Source organism: Branchiostoma lanceolatum, chromosome 19, assembly GCF_035083965.1.
Source record: "Branchiostoma lanceolatum isolate klBraLanc5 chromosome 19, klBraLanc5.hap2, whole genome shotgun sequence".
Classification (NCBI taxonomy): Eukaryota; Metazoa; Chordata; class Leptocardii; order Amphioxiformes; family Branchiostomatidae; genus Branchiostoma; species Branchiostoma lanceolatum.
In genome coordinates this window covers 9266046-9285417 of record NC_089740.1, presented here as the reverse complement: position 1 = coordinate 9285417, position 19372 = coordinate 9266046, and the positions used below count along the sequence as shown (strand labels likewise).

At 40.5% G+C, this 19372-nt stretch overlaps 1 protein-coding gene and 1 long non-coding RNA gene across 4 annotated transcripts; both read left to right on the top strand.

Moving 5' to 3' along the window:
• The first annotated feature begins 736 nt into the window (after positions 1 to 736).
• On the top strand, positions 737 to 18219 carry LOC136425279 (succinate-semialdehyde dehydrogenase, mitochondrial-like). 2 transcript variants are annotated; one of them, XM_066414116.1, is made up of 10 exons: positions 737 to 877; positions 1748 to 1849; positions 11356 to 11477; positions 11854 to 11937; positions 12522 to 12692; positions 13238 to 13498; positions 13926 to 14069; positions 14820 to 14978; positions 16229 to 16398; positions 16962 to 18219. In XM_066414116.1, exons 2-10 carry the CDS (start codon positions 1762 to 1764, stop codon positions 17224 to 17226), a joined length of 1464 nt encoding a protein of 487 aa, XP_066270213.1. In that variant the 5' UTR covers positions 737 to 877; positions 1748 to 1761; the 3' UTR covers positions 17227 to 18219. The 2 variants fall into 2 exon arrangements, with proteins under 2 accessions (XP_066270213.1, XP_066270212.1); XM_066414115.1 differs by lacking the exon at positions 737 to 877 and having other exon boundaries at positions 1476 to 1849.
• LOC136425280 (uncharacterized) lies at positions 7114 to 10309 on the top strand. Of its 2 annotated transcripts, none has more exons than XR_010753986.1 (2): positions 7114 to 8162; positions 9072 to 10309. It is a non-coding gene; the product is annotated as an uncharacterized lncRNA (long non-coding RNA). The 2 variants fall into 2 exon arrangements; XR_010753987.1 differs by having other exon boundaries at positions 9038 to 10309.
• Positions 18220 to 19372: the final 1153 nt, after the last annotated feature.

Here is a 19372-nt window from a genome sequence, read left to right as displayed (position 1 = left end):
CCGGCCTCCGCCTCCCGACGGCACCCGGCCTCCGCCTCCCGAGGGCACCCGGCCCCCACCTCCCGAGGGTACCCGGCCTCCACAAGTGAACTAGCAAATACGAAAAATATTATTGTATTATGACTAGAGCAAACAATATTACAATTCCCTTCATTCTTTCTATCGCAATGACGTTATCTCTACCTGAGAACAAAAAGAAATAAACTGAATGTGCTAATGTATTTCACAGTCACTCGCTTGTGTTTAACTCAAGAAGTTAGATTAAAACCGGCCTAGTGGCGATATGTTGTCCCTGTGTAAATAGATAAATAAATGATGTGTCTTAGGCAGCTTGACCAAAATAAATGGTCCTTAGTAAACCCTTCTCTTTAAATTTGATCTAGCCTCCGTTACAGACTCCTTTCGGTTGTTTTCTTTTCCAAGTTACCGTTTTCTTCTTATATATTTTTTGCTCTTATTGCTTGCCGAGAATAAGAAAAAAATGTAATAAGAAAACGGTAACTTAAAAAGAAAACAGCCGAAAGGAGTCTGCAACGGAGGTAATACCTTTGACCGTACAACTAATGAGGCTGGTATTTTATTCTACAGAGATTTACCTATCTGTATGTGTTTTTTGAAGCGCAAATGCTGAACGTTTACCATTGAAGATGTAGCTTGGCAACGCTGCCATCTAGCGGTCTAAGTGAAAACGACATTCATGTTGCGACTCGTCAGTTCGGTCTTTTAGGTTCAAAGTTTAAACGTCAAAAGTCACACTCAGGTAATGATTCTACTCAGGTGGACTTTACCCTGCAGCCTACGGTGTCAAGTTTTACCTCCATCGTCTGGAAAACTCACCCCAACTCTTTACGCCCGCCTGTTTCAAGCTTTCAAAGAGGTAAAGGCGTCTTATTAAACTAGTTTTCTAGATAACTTGTTGCAAATGTTTAACAATGAAACTAATTTGTAAAATTAGATTTGATAGATTATTTATCAAAGCTGATCAAAGTAAATTAGGCGATGCCGGTAGTGACTGAAAACCGTGCCTGACCTGAGCATATATATTCCCACGGATTTGCATGGACAAAAAAAATCCGGTTATCTATTTTCCATGACCGTTTGGCGTTTAGCTCAGACCTAGTTTATCGTCCACAAGGTTTGAATATTTTTGAAATGTATGCACACGTTATATGTGAACACGTGTAAGAAAACTGACGTGTGTGGACTTTAGCCCCGTTCGATTTGGTCTTAGTCATGCATGGGGGCGCTGAATCAGTCTTCAGTAAACAAGTAGCTCCTTTGCAAAAGTTTTCTGATGCGGTTGGAACCGCAGCAAAAATCACGAATAAATTATTTCATGCAGAAATAAACCTTAAATAAAAGGTATTCAAAATATCTTGTATAACGTACGATAAGTTATTTTACCATTTTGTATCACGATTGGCGTAAATAGATATTTTTGTTGCATTAAACTGTTTTTTTTTTAATCATCCGGTCAAAGGTCAAAAACAAGATGGCCGTCATTTAACACGGAAGTAACTTTTTCGTCACTCCTGTAGATTATATCATTTTTTTGAAGACACCCATGATATGGAACGTCATGTATGTCTTTCAGAAGTATAGTTTGAAGACGTGATTGAAGATAGATGAGGTTCTAGCAAGATTAATTCTCAGAAAATGTACCTACCACGCGTTTGGAGTAGAGGCCTTGGTCTGTCTCGATGTTTAAATGTTTCCAACATACCTGTCCAACTCTGCTCCCGACAAGGAATCGCCTTCACCATGGCCAGGAGTTACTCCAGTCTGCTGAGGGACCAGGCGTATGTAGGAGGGCAATGGGTGCCTGCCGCGAGCGGAGAAACGTTTCAAGGTTTGGCTAGATTATGTAACTTTGTGTGGAGGTCACAGGCAAATATGTTGTTACGTTGTACCTGGTAGTACCGTTACTGTGAGTTGCATGCAACGACAACAATTCATAGCTAGGACTTGGCAGCTGTTGGAATAACATATACAGTCAAACCTGTACAAATGATCACCTCTTAAACACAAAGACTGCCTGACCAATGACTTTTTCGTCGTCTCGAAACTCTATATATTAAAGATGACTTTCCCCTACCCATTGACACAAGCATCAACAAGAGTGGTGTTTAAAAAACACACCGGCGACGTAAAGTTGATGCAAAGTAGGCCCTCATTTGCATGATTTATATCTTACTATGTTAACCTTCACGAAAACTTCATGTGCCACAGGTATGAAGTTCCCGTTAATTAGAAATATGGAACATTAGTATTTTCTCAATAATTATGCACATTAAGTCATCACTTTGATAATTTTGCATCTATCCATGTTCCTATCTTTCTCAGTAATATACCACATGTTTGGATAGTCCAATCATTGAACGCAGCGGGTTTGTAAAGTTTCTTATTAATTATGCAAATTAGATTCTGATATGCTTAATCCCAATTTAATCATACAAAACATCATTTTAAATATCTTCATACCAGAGAGCATGGATAAGCAGACAGTTTCTTGATATATTTGTTTTTCAAAGTCTGAGACAAACCCGGCTTCTGCATTTACAAAAAACGCCGCTATGGAGGCGATACCTATACCCCTTTTTTCTGCTATGAGCTATATATCACTCAAGAAATCACGACCATGACATGTCCACAGCACGCGATATCAAAACTAGACGTTACGCTGCAGTACCGTTACAAATCGCAAATAATCATGTGCAGGTCTCATCAAGGCCCACCCCGTACCAATTATCAACGCAATCCATCTCAGCCTTCTCGAGTTATGCTGTTCATCAACACACACACACGTACACATAGACTTACAAATGCTATCATAAACATAATCTTCTTGGTAAAGGTATACATGTATATTATCTTTCTGATACTGTTCCTGCTTCGTACTCAACCCTCTAGCATTACAAACGTACGGAGATCTCCTTACCACAGTAAAGGTCAGTAAAGAAAAGGAAACTGAATTGGTACGGCCACATGTCACAGTCATCAGGAGTAGCCAAAAGCTATCATGCAAGGAATCGTTCAGTGAGGAAGAATGGAGAGTAGACAACGGAAAAGATGGGAGGATGATATCGGAGAATGGAAAGGCATGGCACTGAATAAAACGCTAAGAAAAACAGAATATCGAGAAGGGTGAAGAAAACTAGTTGCCAGATTTCGTGTGGTGCCCCAACGTTCAAATATCTGGACTAAGGGATAAAAGTCGTAGGAGATATATATATATGTATACGTATATACCCTTGGCCTAAACAGGCCGGACGAGGACGAAGCGGCCAAAAAAGAAGGAGTCTGCAAGGGAGACTACAAAAATGGATGCGTTTGTGGATGTCATCCATATACTGTAAATGCAGAACTGTTTGCGGTGGTTTTACTTTCGCTTTGAATTTTTCAGCGCGGGCCTTAAACCTTAGGTGACCGCGAAACATTTTGTCCACCTATGACTGTGGCACTACTATTGTTTCAAACGCGAACTTGACAGCACCGCGAACACGCCAGTTTCTCCTACTGCGAAATAAAAACCACGCAAACTTAGATCCATTTACAATATTCAAGTCAACATTCAACTTAGAAATAATTGGTAACATCTGTAAGATACATACAGCTCATTTTGATCTCATTCGGTTTCACAACAACTGATGTCGATCCTACAGTACAGGAAAGGATGAGTGAACAGTTAGTGAACTGCCCCCTGCCTGATGTCTATACACCACGTAGATAGAAGGGGGACTAGGGTATTACAGTTTGTCCCAATAATGCATGCATTCCTACGGGGAAGTTGACAGACATTATGTGTCATTATCTCAGGAATCAAATATTCTGACCGAGAAAACTTACCCTCATCTAACAGAATTATGAGAACTTCTATACGGCTATTCTCCGGGGAAACACCCCCCGAGCCAGAGCTCTTGAGTCATTCCGTTTGACCGCTCGCAACCATTCCACTATCTCCCGGCCGGGGGGTCCAGAAGACAAAAAGATGGAGAAAGGTAGTTTTTTTGATAACAAATTATACAACTATGAATTCTGACTTGTAATAGCCTCCCCAGGATTGCCACTATTTTAACTTAGAAAAAAACTAGAGTTCCACAAACACATTATCTTCGCCAAATAATCAAGGCTTATCATGGAGAGTGATTAATATTTACGTGCTTATCACCCCCTGCAAATTTGATCATGCACCATACCATTTGGAAGTTATGATGGGGCGAATGAGTCCAGTCTAGATAGGGTTAAAAATCATTTGGTGGTACAGGACTAGTAACGTTAACGTTATATGTGTAGAGTGTGCTGATATATGTTATAACTGGTCATTAAAAATATGAGTATGTTGATATTATATGGGCCACAAAGGTTCGATATTGCAGTGTTGTAAGTTGAAAGTGATGATGACATAGTACAGTCAATATATATGAATAGAATAAATCTGGCTGGTTGTTGACGTGTTTCTAGGTGTTTTTAGGTGTTTTTGTCAGGCTTTCTATTTTGTCCCTATTTCGTCATGTCGCCAACCGTTTTGAACAAAAAGGCCTAAACTGAACGCGTTAAACCAGCAGGACCCACACCTCTGCTTGGAGAATAGTTTATTTATTTGACCTACAAGTACGTTTATGCAAGGCCATCTGTTAACATGACCTGACACTGCCCCATGTCCCATTGAAATGCAGTAGGCTAACAAACTTCCCTTACTAATTATGCAAATTAGCTCCTGATTTGCATAATTAGTTATTGATAATGTAAAGCACAATCTGAGCTCTCTACATACCAAACATCAAGACGATTTGTCGACCCCTTCTCAAGTTATTCATGTCCGAATGTCAAGACAAAAACACCCACTGCAGTTCTTAACAAGCCGCTAGGGGGCCCAAATTTACAGAACTTACTTTCTGTGGCATGAACTATCTACCACACAAAAATCATGACCATAGCACTTTCAGAAAATATGCCCCTAAATTTGGAAGCTCCGCTGCAGTACCTTAGGTACCCGCTAGAAGGCCCATTATCTAACTTGACCTTCCTTTCTGTAAACCCTACCCATCGAGTAAATATCATACGGATCCATCAACAGCTTCTTGAGTTATGCTGGCGACATACAAATACACATCCACACAAAGCCCGCTGTAGTATCAACGGAAAATACCATTGGAACCATTGTTGAACTTGACCCCCGTTTCCACAACATCTACACACCTGCAAAAAATCATGAAGATCCATCAACGTTTCCGTCACTTTTTTTGCCTACATACAAACACAAAAAAATGTAAAGTCTGCTGCAGTACTGTTGAAAAACGCAAGGTGAACCATTTTCGAACTTGACTTTTCTTTGCACAACCACTACACACCTACCAAAAATCATAAAGATTCATTGGAGCTTTCTTGAGTTCAGACCCACCCAACAGATTTTTCAACCGAAAACATAATCCTCTCCGAGTACAAGAGATGAAGACCTTTATTGCACATTTCTGCCACACTTGGCTAAGTACAGGTCACAACAAAACAAAATAACAAGTACAGTTAACGGATACAAAAAGAATATGACTATCATTAGATAAATTCTACTTCTCCTCACTTTTCGGTTATAGTAACGTTAGATATAGAAGAACAGACGTGTGTTTCAATGGGAGGTTCGCATTAGGAATATGAATTTTTGAACAGTGCTTAAATGTGTGAAGTAGGGAAATAGGTTTTCTACAAGATTATACAGTTCATTTCTTTCTTTGGTATATAATCCACATTCTACCACAAAATGACATTCGTTTTCTATTCTATTAAGTGTGCCAAAGTAACTGCACTGAGCCCAGGTGGAATCTGTTCGTCTGACTGCTGTCACTGTCACTATCCCCACGAATTTGTTTATCCCGGATTTTATGCTGGTATACAATTCAGTACTAAATAAAAGGGATAAATTATCACATCTGTAACGTTTTGCATAGTCAACAAAACGGGTATTTAAGATAGAGGAGAATAGTTTTTCCAGACAACAAATTATTGATATTCCCCGATAGCATGTTGTCTGGGGACAAGGTGTCCCCGGATTAATGAACAGGGACAATTCTTTAGGTACCACTGTGCTCCTTTTATACTAAAGGTATCGCTGTGTACACTGTGATCCTTTTATACTGTGCTCCTTTTATACCCATCCGGATGTGTAGGAGTGTTTCCGTGACAGTGACAGCAGTCAGACGGAATATCCGGAATATCCGGAATATCCGGAATATCCGGAATATCCGGAATATCCGGAATATCCGGAATATCCGGAATATCCGGAATATCCGGAATATCCGGAATATCCGGAATATCCGGAATATCCGGAATATCCGGAATATCCGGAAAATCCGGAATATCCGGAAAATCCGGAATATCCGGAATATCCGGAATATCCGGAATATCCGGAATATCCGGAATATCCGGAATATCCGGAATATCCGGAATATCCGGAATATCCGGAATATCCGGAAAATCCGGAATATCCGGAATATCCGGAATATCCGGAATATCCGGAATATCCGGAATATCCGGAATATCCGGAATATCCGGAATATCCGGAAAATCCGGAAAATCCGGAAAATCCGGAATATCCGGAATATCCGGAATATCCGGAAAATCCGGAATATCCGGAATATCCGGAATATCCGGAATATCCGGAAAATCCGGAATATCCGGAATATCCGGAAAATCCGGAAAATCCGGAAAATCCGGAAAATCCGGAATATCCGGAATATCCGGAATATCCGGAATATCCGGAATATCCGGAATATCCGGAATATCCGGAAAATCCGGAATATCCGGAATATCCGGAATATCCGGAATATCCGGAAAATCCGGAATATCCGGAATATCCGGAATATCCGGAAAATCCGGAATATCCGGAATATCCGGAATATCCGGAAAATCCGGAATATCCGGAATATCCGGAATATCCGGAATATCCGGAATACCCTTCTCAAGTTATTCATGTCCGAATGTCAAGACAAAAACAACCACTAGCTCCCAAACAAGTCGCTAGGGAGCCCAAATTTACAGAACTTATCCGGAACTATCTACCACACAAAAATCACTTTCAGAAAATATGCCCCTAAATTTGGAAGCTCCGCTGCAGTACCCGCCGAACTTGACCTTCCTTTCTGTAAACCCTACCCATCGACTAAATATCATACGGATCCATCAACAGCTTCTTGAGTTATGCTGGCGACATACAAATACACATCCACACAAAGCCCGCTGTAGTATCAACGGAAAATACCAGGGGAACCATTGTTGAACTTGACCCCCGTTTCCACAACATCTACACACCTGCAAAAAATCATGAAGATCCATCAACGTTTCCGTCACTTTTTTTGCCTACATACAAACACAAAAAAATGTAAAGTCTGCTGCAGTACTGTTGAAAAACGCAAGGTGAACCATTTTCGAACTTGACTTTTCTTTGCACAACCACTACACACCTACCAAAAATCATAAAGATTCATTGAAGCTTTCTTGAGTTATGCTCCTGACATACATTCAGACCCACCCAACAGATTTTTCAACCGAAAACATAATCCTCTCCGAGTACAAGTACTCGGCGAAGATAAAAAGGCTTTCAATGTTTTAATGCCTCTTTAATTCTGAGCTGGGGCACCCGCGCTAACAAGTTGTAATTCACTTTATCTTCACGGTAGTAAAATTTCACGGCGTAAGAAAAATGTGATTTACGGAACGGATGTGTGAAGGAATCATAAGACATAACAACAGATTTATCACTGTGATGATAAGTTCACGGTACAGAGGTGGCCGTGAAAACAGCTGTAAACATAAAGTTACAGTGAAAGAAACAAGAATTACAGAATACCCTTGTCCCCACGGGAAGCAGACCGAATATCCTCTTGAAGAGATTGTACACAAACGCCGTCAGAAAAAAGTGCAAGACACATTCAAAGCTTACTGTACTGATTTTGTATTCGTTTTCAAACTAATAACATGATTCCCAGATAATGCGATATAGTTGTCCAGTAAGTACCAGGATAATGTTTATTTTCTGTCATTTATTTGATGGTATACTGCATGACAGCTGACTCCAACGGCGGAGGGATATGTACAAACTTTCAAGTCGTACTACAAGCACATGTTGTTCGTACTCAACCTTAGATCCATAGGAGACGAGACGGCGAGAGGTGGGCACTGCTATTTTAGTTACTTTTATGATAGCTAGTAGCTGATGTAATTTTCACTTCATGGATAATGAATCTTTAACATGTTATGGTTTGTAGTCTTATGCAGATGTCGATAGATTGTTTATCATTGTTGTGAAGGTAGGCGATCAGTTGAGCCACGCCGGGTATACTATAGTAACCAGTTTGTGGAATTTGTGCCGAAGCCGTGATGGTGTTGATGTATTTTGTCCTGGGCATCTATTCTGATTGAAGCTAACGTCATGTACAACGCTGACGCTATCTTAACTGTTTAAAATATAGAAGAAAATGTGGGGCTGGCTGTGAAGGAATTCACGTCTGTAACGTTAGAATTGACTTGAAAATATTTGACTGTCGTGTTTAAAATGATCATACAGCCGGACACTAGTGTTTGGCAATTATTATCTTATTTTACCTTTGCCAAACTGTGATGGTTAGGTAGTTTGTGTGTTTTAGGTAAGGTTTGCATGCATGTCTATTAGATGTGTTTTCAACGGCCGGCATATAGAAAAGGCCTGGGTGACACAGACAGTCGAAATCGTTCCCCCGTGAACACCCCTTTGTGTTTGTTCGCCAGAAGAGGAAGTCGTAAAAGGGAGGGGGGGCAAATTCTTCTTGGCTTTGGGTGGTCCTGACGTGGCCAAAGACTGTAGACTCATTATCTAGTCATCTTTTGTTTATCTCGAGTTGAATGCATTGTTTGCCTTGAAGTTTTTATGTAGTTCGAGACATGATTTCTTCCAGTCTTGCCTTCACGACTGCCGAGCGCCACTTGTGACATTTCCTTGTCAAAGGCAAGATAATTTTCTAAATATCACAATATTAATCTTCCGTCTTTATTTGTGTCTTCTCTACAGCAGCTCCTGAGATGACTTTGTGTCTTCTCCACAGCAGCTCCTGAGATGAACATCTCACAACGTAGATTAGCTGTGACGACCATCAAATTGTCAAACATCGACGATGTCAAATCTACTAGGGTGGTTTTGTAATGGTTCATTATTGTCGTCGTTAGTATATTAGCATAGTGACTATATGCCTGTGCTCAGCCCGTGATAGAGCATGAATGTACGATAAAGGTTATCATCATTATTGTTAAACGGGTGATGTACATGTGATCCTGGGGAAAGTCAAGGTTTTTAGTGATTGATGTATAAATTTGCCTCGCTTTGGATGGATACAAACTTCTGCCACATTTGTCAGCGTGTACTCGTCTCTGTTTTATCTATCTTTTCGTGGTGAGTCCGCCTGGTTTAGGGAAACTCAGAGATAGGGTTGTGATCTGTATGGACTTGTTTGAGTATTTTAATCAGCTAGGGTGGTCAGGTTAACATGATATCTTGCGATCCCTGAACAGGCCGGCCACACCGACCTGAAGAGCGATGACGACGAGACGTACCTGTCTGCACCCGTGCCAATGTCACCCGGGACGGCCGGCATGATCCCGCTGCACCACACACAGAGACATCTATCGCAGCAAGGGAAGTCAGCAGAGACCTTCCGCTGTGGAAGTTGATGAGACGAGCTGCTTCGCTTGTAGAAGCTGAAGTAGACGTCCATGCGCCTTGTAACGATGGGGCTATTAAAGGGGAACCACAGTGACACACCACCCGGGACACCGTCGGCGGTGGTTAGGAGGACGGCAACAGTAACAGAGCCACGACGTGCAGCAAATGGACTGCTCTGTTACGACCAGAGAAAACCTGCCGCCAGTTAAAGAGTTCACGGACTGACTTAAACGAACATGTATTGTCTATTCCATTGTGTATCTTAGTATGTATATTGTACATGTAGTAGTTGATTTTACATGTATCTCGACGTACCGTGCATAGGCGATTAATCTCGCCTATGACGGTTCAAATCAAACCCGCGGAGTGGAGGTACACATGGTGAAAACTTCATAAGAATATGTTGTACAGTTGTTGTGTATGCAAGCCATGGCAAGATTGCAAGAAGATACAAGGCACAGGCTAGCGGTGGATGAACAAAACTGATATATATATATGTTGAAAACCCCCACGAATATTGTGAACAATCAGTGTGTATGCAAGCCGCGATACGATTGCACGCTCTCACCAACTTGCAAGAAGATACCAGTGTAACACCTGATTAAACTTGGAACACTAACGTAATTACTAACACTGTACTTTGTTATTATTGTGCCATGATTCCCCAAAAGGTGTTTCCTTTTGTGCTATTCTTAACTAAAGTCGACTACAAAGTCAGTCACAGAAAGATGAAGTAACAAATGTTCTGTGGAGTTAGCAGACAATTGTCAAGAGGTCTGTCTGAGAAGACAGAATATAAAAACATGTCTTTTTACGGCAAGTGAGTTTAGTCCATGAAGGAGTAAAGAACCACAGTTGAGACTGATTTTAGCATAGCCAGTATCATGACATAGCTATAGTCAGCATGTCTTAAAAGTTCCCCGTGCCCAGTGTACGGAAAGCCTTGTCTCTGTGTCCTTTCTTTATCCTTCAGTCTTCAAAGCTGCAGCTGAAAGAACTCGGATTTATCCGTTGTTTACATTCCGAGCATATTATTTTATTTATTTAAAGAAACAAAGCTTCTAAGAAGAAAAAAGCAATCACAAGCAGTGACATATTGGTCTTTTGGGCAAAAATCCTGACATTGAGAAACAGCTGTAACATATGGGTCTATATTTTTGCGACATCCAGAACGTTTATTTCAAACATCGATTAACAGCTGCAAAAGTGAATACAAACTAGCGCCTTTTCTATGCCCTAATCAATTAATAGAATTCGACCCCGCTTTAAAAAAGGCCGTACCCGCAAGGCGTTGTCGACCCCATTATATACAAGGCCGTACCTGCAAGGCGTTGCCAAAAAGTAATTCCCTAGGGAATGCATTGGCGGAAATCCTAGAATATTTGGCAACCCGAAAGCAGTACTATACAATAGGCTCCGCCCCTAAGGCGTCGCCAAAAATCCTATTGATAGTGCCCACCTGTCCACATAGACCAGATTTTATTGGTCATCTGTGTGGTCTTCTTGGGCTGAGTCTTGACTGTACAATCAGAATATACAGAACATAAGAAAACATGCACAGTTACTAGAACCATAAACACCTGCTTATAGCATGAATTAGTACTAGTTTAGATTAAGATAAGGCAAAACATTTGAATATACACAGATACAGAACCAATGTCTTCCTACAGTCACCAACCCCTCCAGTGGGGAGGTCCTGGGTTCCGTTCCCGACATGAATGCAGGAGACGCCACCAAGGCTATCAGGACAGCGTACGACGCATTCCAGACTTGGAGGGAGACAACAGCAAAGGTAGAGGAAACCATACACATATTTCAACTCAATCTTTTCCTTTTGAGTATTACACAATCAACAATGATAATGATGATAACAATTAGTTATGATCTTTAATACAAATTCACTGCCGAAAGCTTAATTGCAAGTGACCAAATGATAATTGATACACTGTGAACATGGAACAATGTGTCTCATCTACAGAAAGATTCTGTTTTAAAGTGCTTAAGTATGTTGACATTTTCTTTTAAGGTAGTCCTAGGCTATGATGATATTTGATCATAGACATAGATTACTTGCTGGTGATGCAAATATTTTTAAGAGAGATACAAAACTAATGAGAAATATTCACAAGACTCTTGACATTAAAAATGATTTGTTCTCACTATTTCAGGAGCGCAGCGTTCTGTTGAGGCGCTGGTTTGAGCTGATAGTGGAGAAGAAAGACAGCCTGGCTGAGCTGCTGACTGTGGAAAATGTAAGAAAATCCTTTGTCAAACTTTAATAGATTGCATTTACTTATCTTCAATATAAAAGACTTGCAGTGGCATTAACATTATTACATAGCAACCTGGCACATACTTTATATATTGTATGTATAATTTTGTTCGCAGATTCAACTGCGCATGCGAAGGTCAAAGGTGAAGGACCCTGATTTGTAAACAGATGTGTTTTGTTCATGTCTCAGGGGCCCTGACCTTTGACCTGGGCATGCACAGTTTCATCTGTGAACACACGTATAGCAGTCCTACTCTTCTAAAGGGATCCTATATACTAGAAGACTTCTTGTAAGCTGTCCCAAGGCGGTTCAATCAAACACTATCATGTATAGCACCTAACAAACATCTATAGCAATCATAGCTATGTTGTCGTTGTTTCTTAGTAGCAATAAGATCAATCTTGCTGAAGATCTTATTTCAAGGTGTATTAACTGTTAAATCAATATCAATACAACAACAAGTCAAGGGGCTTCTTTTGTCCATTGTTAATCCAGTTGATTATAACAATTACTTACCTATTTTTAAGTGGCTTATTCCAAGTATCACATATAATGTATTTTAGGGCAAACCAGTTACAGAGTCCCTGGGGGAGGTTAACTACGCCGCTACCTTCCTGGAGTGGTTTGCGGAGGAAGCACGCCGCACGTACGGAGACATGATCCCGGCGCCGGCCAAGAGTAAGAGGATCGTGGTGGTGCATCAGCCAGTTGGCGTGGCCTCCATGATCACTCCGGTAAGTTTCACCCTGGATCTGTCTGTCTGGCAGTCTGTCTTTATGTCTGTCCGTCTGTATGTATATGTCTGTATGTGACTGTACATTTCTGTATGTCTACACATGTTTGTATGTATGTCTTTTCATGTCTGTATGTATGTTTGTATGTTTAAACATGTCTGTATGTATGTCTGTACATGTCTGTACGTGTCTGTACATGTCTGTCTGTCTGTCTGTCTGGATGATATATGATTACCTTATTGCAGAATCATACCCTACAGTGTGTAAAATACTGGTCTAAAACTCAGGTAAAGAACTCAATGAAAATGAAGATACAAAGAATATTCAAACTTCCATGTCAAGCTTGACGAATGTGAAGATTATCAGCAGTTTGCACATGTACAAGACTGAGGTGTTGCAAAACAAGTAACAGGTACAGATAAACAAGGGAAAATGAAGGTAAAGACACTAAGGAATATAGATGAATGATTTTGTGTATGCAAAAGACAAGACAACTAAATTTAGATTATAATTTTTCTTTTTGTTCTTGTAAATTTTGTGTCCAGTGGAACTTCCCGTACGCTATGGTGACCAGGAAGGCGGGCGCTGCGATCGCCGCTGGCTGTACTGTCGTGCTAAAGCCCTCGGAGGAAACTCCGCTGACGACGCTCGCGATGGTCGACCTGGCGCACCAGGCCGGTATCCCCGCCGGAGTGTTCAACGTGGTGACCTGCTCCCGTAAGAACGTGGACGCGGTCGGGAAAACGTTGTGTACGGACCCGCTGGTGGCGAAAATCTCCTTCACAGGATCTACAGCTGTTGGGAAGGTATGTCTGGTGTTAGACATATACAAGGGCTCATGTTTTACCTTAACATTGCTACTGATTAACATGCTGCAGGTGAAAGGTACAATTGTATTGACTCTATACAGCATATTCATGACAGTTACGTGTAACATTAAGTGTCAGAAGAGAGGATAAAACATCTGTTGCATTGCTATGTAAGAATTTTGATGTTAGCTATGTAGAATGTCATATTAAAGCTCTGAAGAGGGGCAGTAAAGGTTTATGATTAAATTTTGCTGACTTTCTACTTAATTTAGTTTATGTTGTACACCCAACATTTTTTGTGCACCTTAATTCTTAGGTTAGGTACACCAGTGCAACTATTCTCCAAAATGGATTTCAAGCCCTACTAAGTACAGGTTGAATTGTAGCTTTAATTTTTGTGATGTTCTACTTCTGTCTTGTTCAGCTGTTGTTGAAGTGGGGTGCTGACACCGTTAAAAAGGCTTCCATGGAGCTGGGAGGCCACGCCCCATTTGTCGTGTTTGACAGCGCTGATGTTGACGCTGCCGTTCACGGGGCCATGATGTCAAAGTTCAGGTATATGGGACAGGTGGGTGCCGTCATTTTAATGAAGAAATTGTTCTCCAAGAGGAAGTGTTGTTGTTTTTACTATTGTGTTTTTACTATAGTATTGTGTATTGTGTTACTATAGCCTAGGAGGTAGTTATTTTTGTTGGCTGGTATGATTTTAGCTAGTCTTTTAACTAAAGGTATCAGTTTTCTGTTTAAACTTAGATGCAATGACAAGCTGTAGGTTTGGGCACTGGAATAAAATAATAAAGTAATAAAATAAGCGTATAGTAACTGCCCAATGAAGTTGACAAGGTGGTATTGTGGTAATAATGATAAGGGTTGTTGACTTAGCAGGCTTCAGTTTTGTACACCTTAAGAAAGACACTTTACACCTGTTTCCTCACTGGAATCAACTGAAAATTAGCACCTTCTTTTAGTAACGGATGTTGCTTTTGATTGGAGGTAAAGCCGGAGGTCCAGTGTTTGAGAAAAGCTACACCTCTTAAAAAAACACTCACAGGCTTACAGTAGGGGTCCATCCCTGTGTGAATACTAGTGGATCATTTACTTTACAGTCTGAGGTCTTATGCAGCATGACCTACTTTGCAAAACTCATGTGTTATCTTCCACTGTATCTTTCACCAGTTACTGAAAATAAAAGATAGTGGATGCTAATTGGAACATCTTATTCTCAAGATGATTCAGTCAGTTGCTTTATCTAGTCTAATGTTTCACCTAGATGTCTAACCTTAATTGACATAGTATTACCTATTCCCTTTTTTTCCAGACCTGTGTGTGTGCTAACCGGTTCCTTGTACAAGAGGGAATCCACAACGCATTCTGTACCAAACTGGAGGCAGCCATGGCAGCACAGCTGAAGGTGGGAGATGGACTGGACAAGGGCAACTCACAGGGCCCGCTCATCAACATTAAAGCTGTGGAGAAGGTATTTACAAACATACATCACTTGTAGGAACTTGGAGGTTCTTTTTACACAACCAGTAGATCTCAGCTGATGACGTTTCGGTGTCTGTTAGACACCTTCTTCAGAGCTTCTGACTGGAGTGCTGCTTCTGAAGCTCTGAAGAAGGTGTCTGACAGACACCGAAACGTCAGCAGGGGAGATTTATTGGTTGTGTAAAAAGAATCTCCAATATCCTATGTGCTACCAACCTGATGAAATTATTTTCGGAAGATACATCACTTGTAGACTTTACATCCGTACACATAGTATGTAATGGAACATAAGATGATAAGCTTTTCTGTTTACATGTCTTGTATTGTTGTTGATTTAGCTGAGCATTACACTATAGCTAGTACTCCTGACAAAAAGTTGAAGCTTGAGTAGGTTTCAAATGATATCCACAATTCTTGTTCAGCTCTGAAGAGGGTCAACAAATGACCTTGGAGAGTTCGCAGGGTCATGTAACTTGAGAGTGTTGTTGTTGGATGATTTGCTGACTAGATTCATGACTCCAAAGTCGAAATATTTTTGCTTTGTAGAAAGGCCACGTTCTGAAAGTGATGTGCATACATTTTCAATCCCCTAGCAGCTTCCTTTAAACTGCAGTTTACGTGTACAAACACAAATATGCTCTTTTGGCAGAGGTGTTTTTTCCATGGTCTACAATTGATTTTTCTTCGTCTTATACCGATGATTGTGAAGTATTAGGGGCATTAGTGCAAAAGCAAAATGATTTTCCTCCCATTGTTTTGGCAGTCCCTTTGCTACTTTTCTCAGGGTAACACTGACATTCTACTTCCCACTGCTAGGTGGCGCTGCAGTGGAAATTGTGCAGTCCCAAACATGACTGAGCTTCTGTATCTATACCTTCGGCATAACACACCAGCTTGTCTCCCTCCCTCATCACAGTTCATGACTTGTGCAACAATGAACTGTATTATGCATTTATGTACCGGTTCCTGATAGAAATATTAACGTACATTAGGATCCTCTATGTATGAAGGAGTTTCAGATGTAAGCCTCTGACCTCTGCACATAAGAGAACCAAACACACTTATAAAGAAGAGTATAGGGGTGACCCAGGGCGCTTAGCTAAAAACAACGCGAGCTGTGGCAAAGCTGCATTGCACTATCACTAGCTACTTGAAAAAGTATAAGGTTTCACCTTGATTGAGAATGACTACTTTATCGTTTAATATACCTTTACCTAGAATTCATTTCGATTTCTGTAGATAGAGTCCCAGATCTCTGATGCGGTGTCAAAGGGCGCTACCGTGGTGACAGGAGGGAAGCGCCACGCCCTGGGAGGAACGTTCTTCGAACCCACACTGCTGAAGGGTGTCACTACCGACATGTTGTGCACTCAACAGGAGACATTCGGACCTGTCGCACCGGTCATCAAGTATGTATTTGCTCATTTTGCAGGGAATCTTTGTACTGTATGGTTACAAACATTTCTTTTTACCTTCTGAAATGGCAATCTTCGAACCATATTATTTATTAACTTCACCAAGGAGGTACTGCTTGTGCGTGTTTGTCTATCTGTTTGTGAATAGCATAACTCAAGAATCTGTGGATGGATCCTAATGATATTTGGTAGGTGGGTAGGGATCAGGAAAATGAAGTCTAGTTTGATAATGGGCCCCTTAAGGCTTTCTGAAAATGTATTGCAGCAGACCTTTTTTTTATATCTTGTGTTTTGGACACACTATTGACATGATTTTTTTAGTGGTAGATGACGCTTTGGGCAGAGAGTAACTGGAGCAGGATTGGGCCCCCTGGTGGCTTTTTTTAGAACTGTAGGGGCCAATTTTATTTTCATAATTCTTATTTCAGACTTTGAAAGAGAATAAGTGAAGAAGGGGTTCTTGACAAATTGTCATGATTTTTGGAATGTAGATAGCTTGTGTGATGATTATTTTGTCCATCTGTTACCTCATATGTAACCATTTGTGTATTGCGTAGGTTCAAGACAGAAGAAGAGGCCGTCACCATCGCAAACTCCGCCAACGTAGGATTGGCCGGTTACTTCTTCTCCAACAACATCGGGCAGATCTGGCGCGTCGCCGAGCGTATGGAGGTCGGAATGGTCGGCGTGAACGAGGGTCTCGTGTCCATGGTTGAGGCGCCATTCGGGGGAGTGAAGGAGTCTGGGATAGGGGTGGAGGGCTCCAAATATGGCATTCATGAGTACTTGAATGTCAAGTACATCTGTTTCGGTGGGATTTAAAATGTTGTGATGAAGAAATCTGTGCCTATGTTTAAACATCAACTCTCATAACTCTGCCAGGGTACCTAAGTCTGTCCCTTTAAAAAAAAAAGGTGAATTACAAGAGATTTTAGGGATCTTCAAATCAGCACCAGGTATGCACACTTCAGGTATCCAGGTGTTCAAGACATTCTTGAGAAGGACTCCATAGCATTTTAGTTTAAAAGTGGCAGTCCAATGTGTACCCAGTGAAATTATGAATTCAAAATTGATGTTACATAGATGTGCAAGAAGGTCTTGTGGCATGTTGTGGGAAAATTGCAATCAATGTACTGAAATCTTGGTGACTACATATTATGATGATGATATGATATGATATCATAAATAAGTGTGACATTTTGCTATCAAAGCCTTTATCATGGAAACCCCAGAGATGTGATACTCTTGCATGTAATTAAATATTTAGTATTAACAGAATATTTCGTAGGAGATTCTTAATCATAGTATAGAAAAGAATTGAAGAGGCATCTACAGGCTTCCCTAAACATTGTTTTTTTATAGATTGCAAAGTAAAACTTTATTTAGCATCCAGTGTCTAAAAAATATTAAAAGAGAAGTAAAAAGTGGTGTGATAGAAACCAATGGAGTCACTCATATCTACGTACAATGTGTTGTCACTAAAAAAATATTGTGTTTAGAGCAACTACTGTACGTTGTTAAAAAGCTGGTGACATATAATCAAGTAATGTCATGTCACTAAAATGTGCCATCTTTAATCTTTGTATAATGGTGCCATATTTGCAAAGATTGTAGATATTTTATTATTGATGTATACTATCAACTGATACAGCTTAATAAGAACAGTTTGTCTAGATCTGTTTTTGACTAATGGAAAAATACAAACAATGTTGATAAGTGAAAAACACAACAGTGTTATTATAAGTATAACCTCCTTTGCTGACAAAGTTTGTCTTGGGCACATTGCTTGTTTGGTATAAATTGCAATCAGATGTATTGTTTGACATTGTTTTCTTGTCTGCATGGTTTCTAGCATATTCCTTAAGTACAGCCTTGTCATATGTGCACATATATATGCAGCATCAATGTCCTAACGGCTAGTGTACAGGACCTATTTGCACAGGACTGATTGTGCCCGTGTGAAAGGCACTTGGCACAATTTTGCTCACTCGAGCCAGGTGTATATGGGTACCTGACGTCGGTTAACCCTGGAGTGGATGGAGAGGGATGGGCTCTACCTTTAAGGCATGACTCTATCCTATACAGTTTTAAATGACTATTTACATAATGATTAAAGATTTGTCTCCTTTCGTAGCAGGTGGTGCCCTTTTTAGATGTAGAAGTTGGCAAACACTGCGCTTGCTACCTCCAATGACTCACCAAAACCTGACCTTCACCGAAGAGTGAAGCTACGATCTTACAAGGATTGGCATGCTGAGTTATTCCCGACAATGCCTTCACCAAGAGACTGCAACTGGCTAGAGAGGACACTTAACCAATACATTAACACACACAGACACACACACACACATGTATAAATATATTCTAAATATAGGGAAATACACATTGTCAGCTGATGATTTGCGCGAACCCTTTTATTTAGCATGACAACACCACCGCAAAAGTTGTTATAATCGTGAAGACGGTGTCAAAGTGGCATAAGCATAATAGGTTACAGACCTATGAATCATTTCTTTCTTAAGAAACTTGACGTTCCCTTCCTTTACATTCAGACCATTGATTATATATGAGTGATGTTTAAACATGGCAAGCATACGAAAATCCAGGCCACTATGATAATATGCGATTAAAAAGTAAGAATTGGTGATTTGTGTATAATACAGATACATTGTTGCTTCTAACATAGATTTTATCATAATTGTTATACAAATGTATAGTTAGTATAACCTTACACACAATACACGTAAAATGCTATGAGGTATACATCGTGGAAATAGACGACCATTTCCTTAATATCTTAGTCACAACTACATGTACTACCATAACCGTAGGTTCAGCGCAGCGTTACCATATAGACGTTCAACGCTGGGTTTTGTATATACATACGGACGTCGTTATTGGAGGGAAGGTCACCAGCCAATCACGTTGCCTCTTAACGGTAGGCGACGACGTGATTGGTTAGCGACGG

Excerpts from the sequence above, each read along its gene's own strand:
- LOC136425279 (XM_066414115.1), top strand. The coding sequence starts at position 1,657 with ATGTACCTACCACGCGTTTGGAGTAGAGGCCTTGGTCTGTCTCGATGT. Across the intron at positions 1,850-11,355 it reads GAGCGGAGAAACGTTTCAAG|TCACCAACCCCTCCAGTGGG; the intron begins GTTTGGCTAGAT and ends GTCTTCCTACAG. Across the intron at positions 14,070-14,819 it reads AGTTCAGGTATATGGGACAG|ACCTGTGTGTGTGCTAACCG; the intron begins GTGGGTGCCGTC and ends CTTTTTTTCCAG.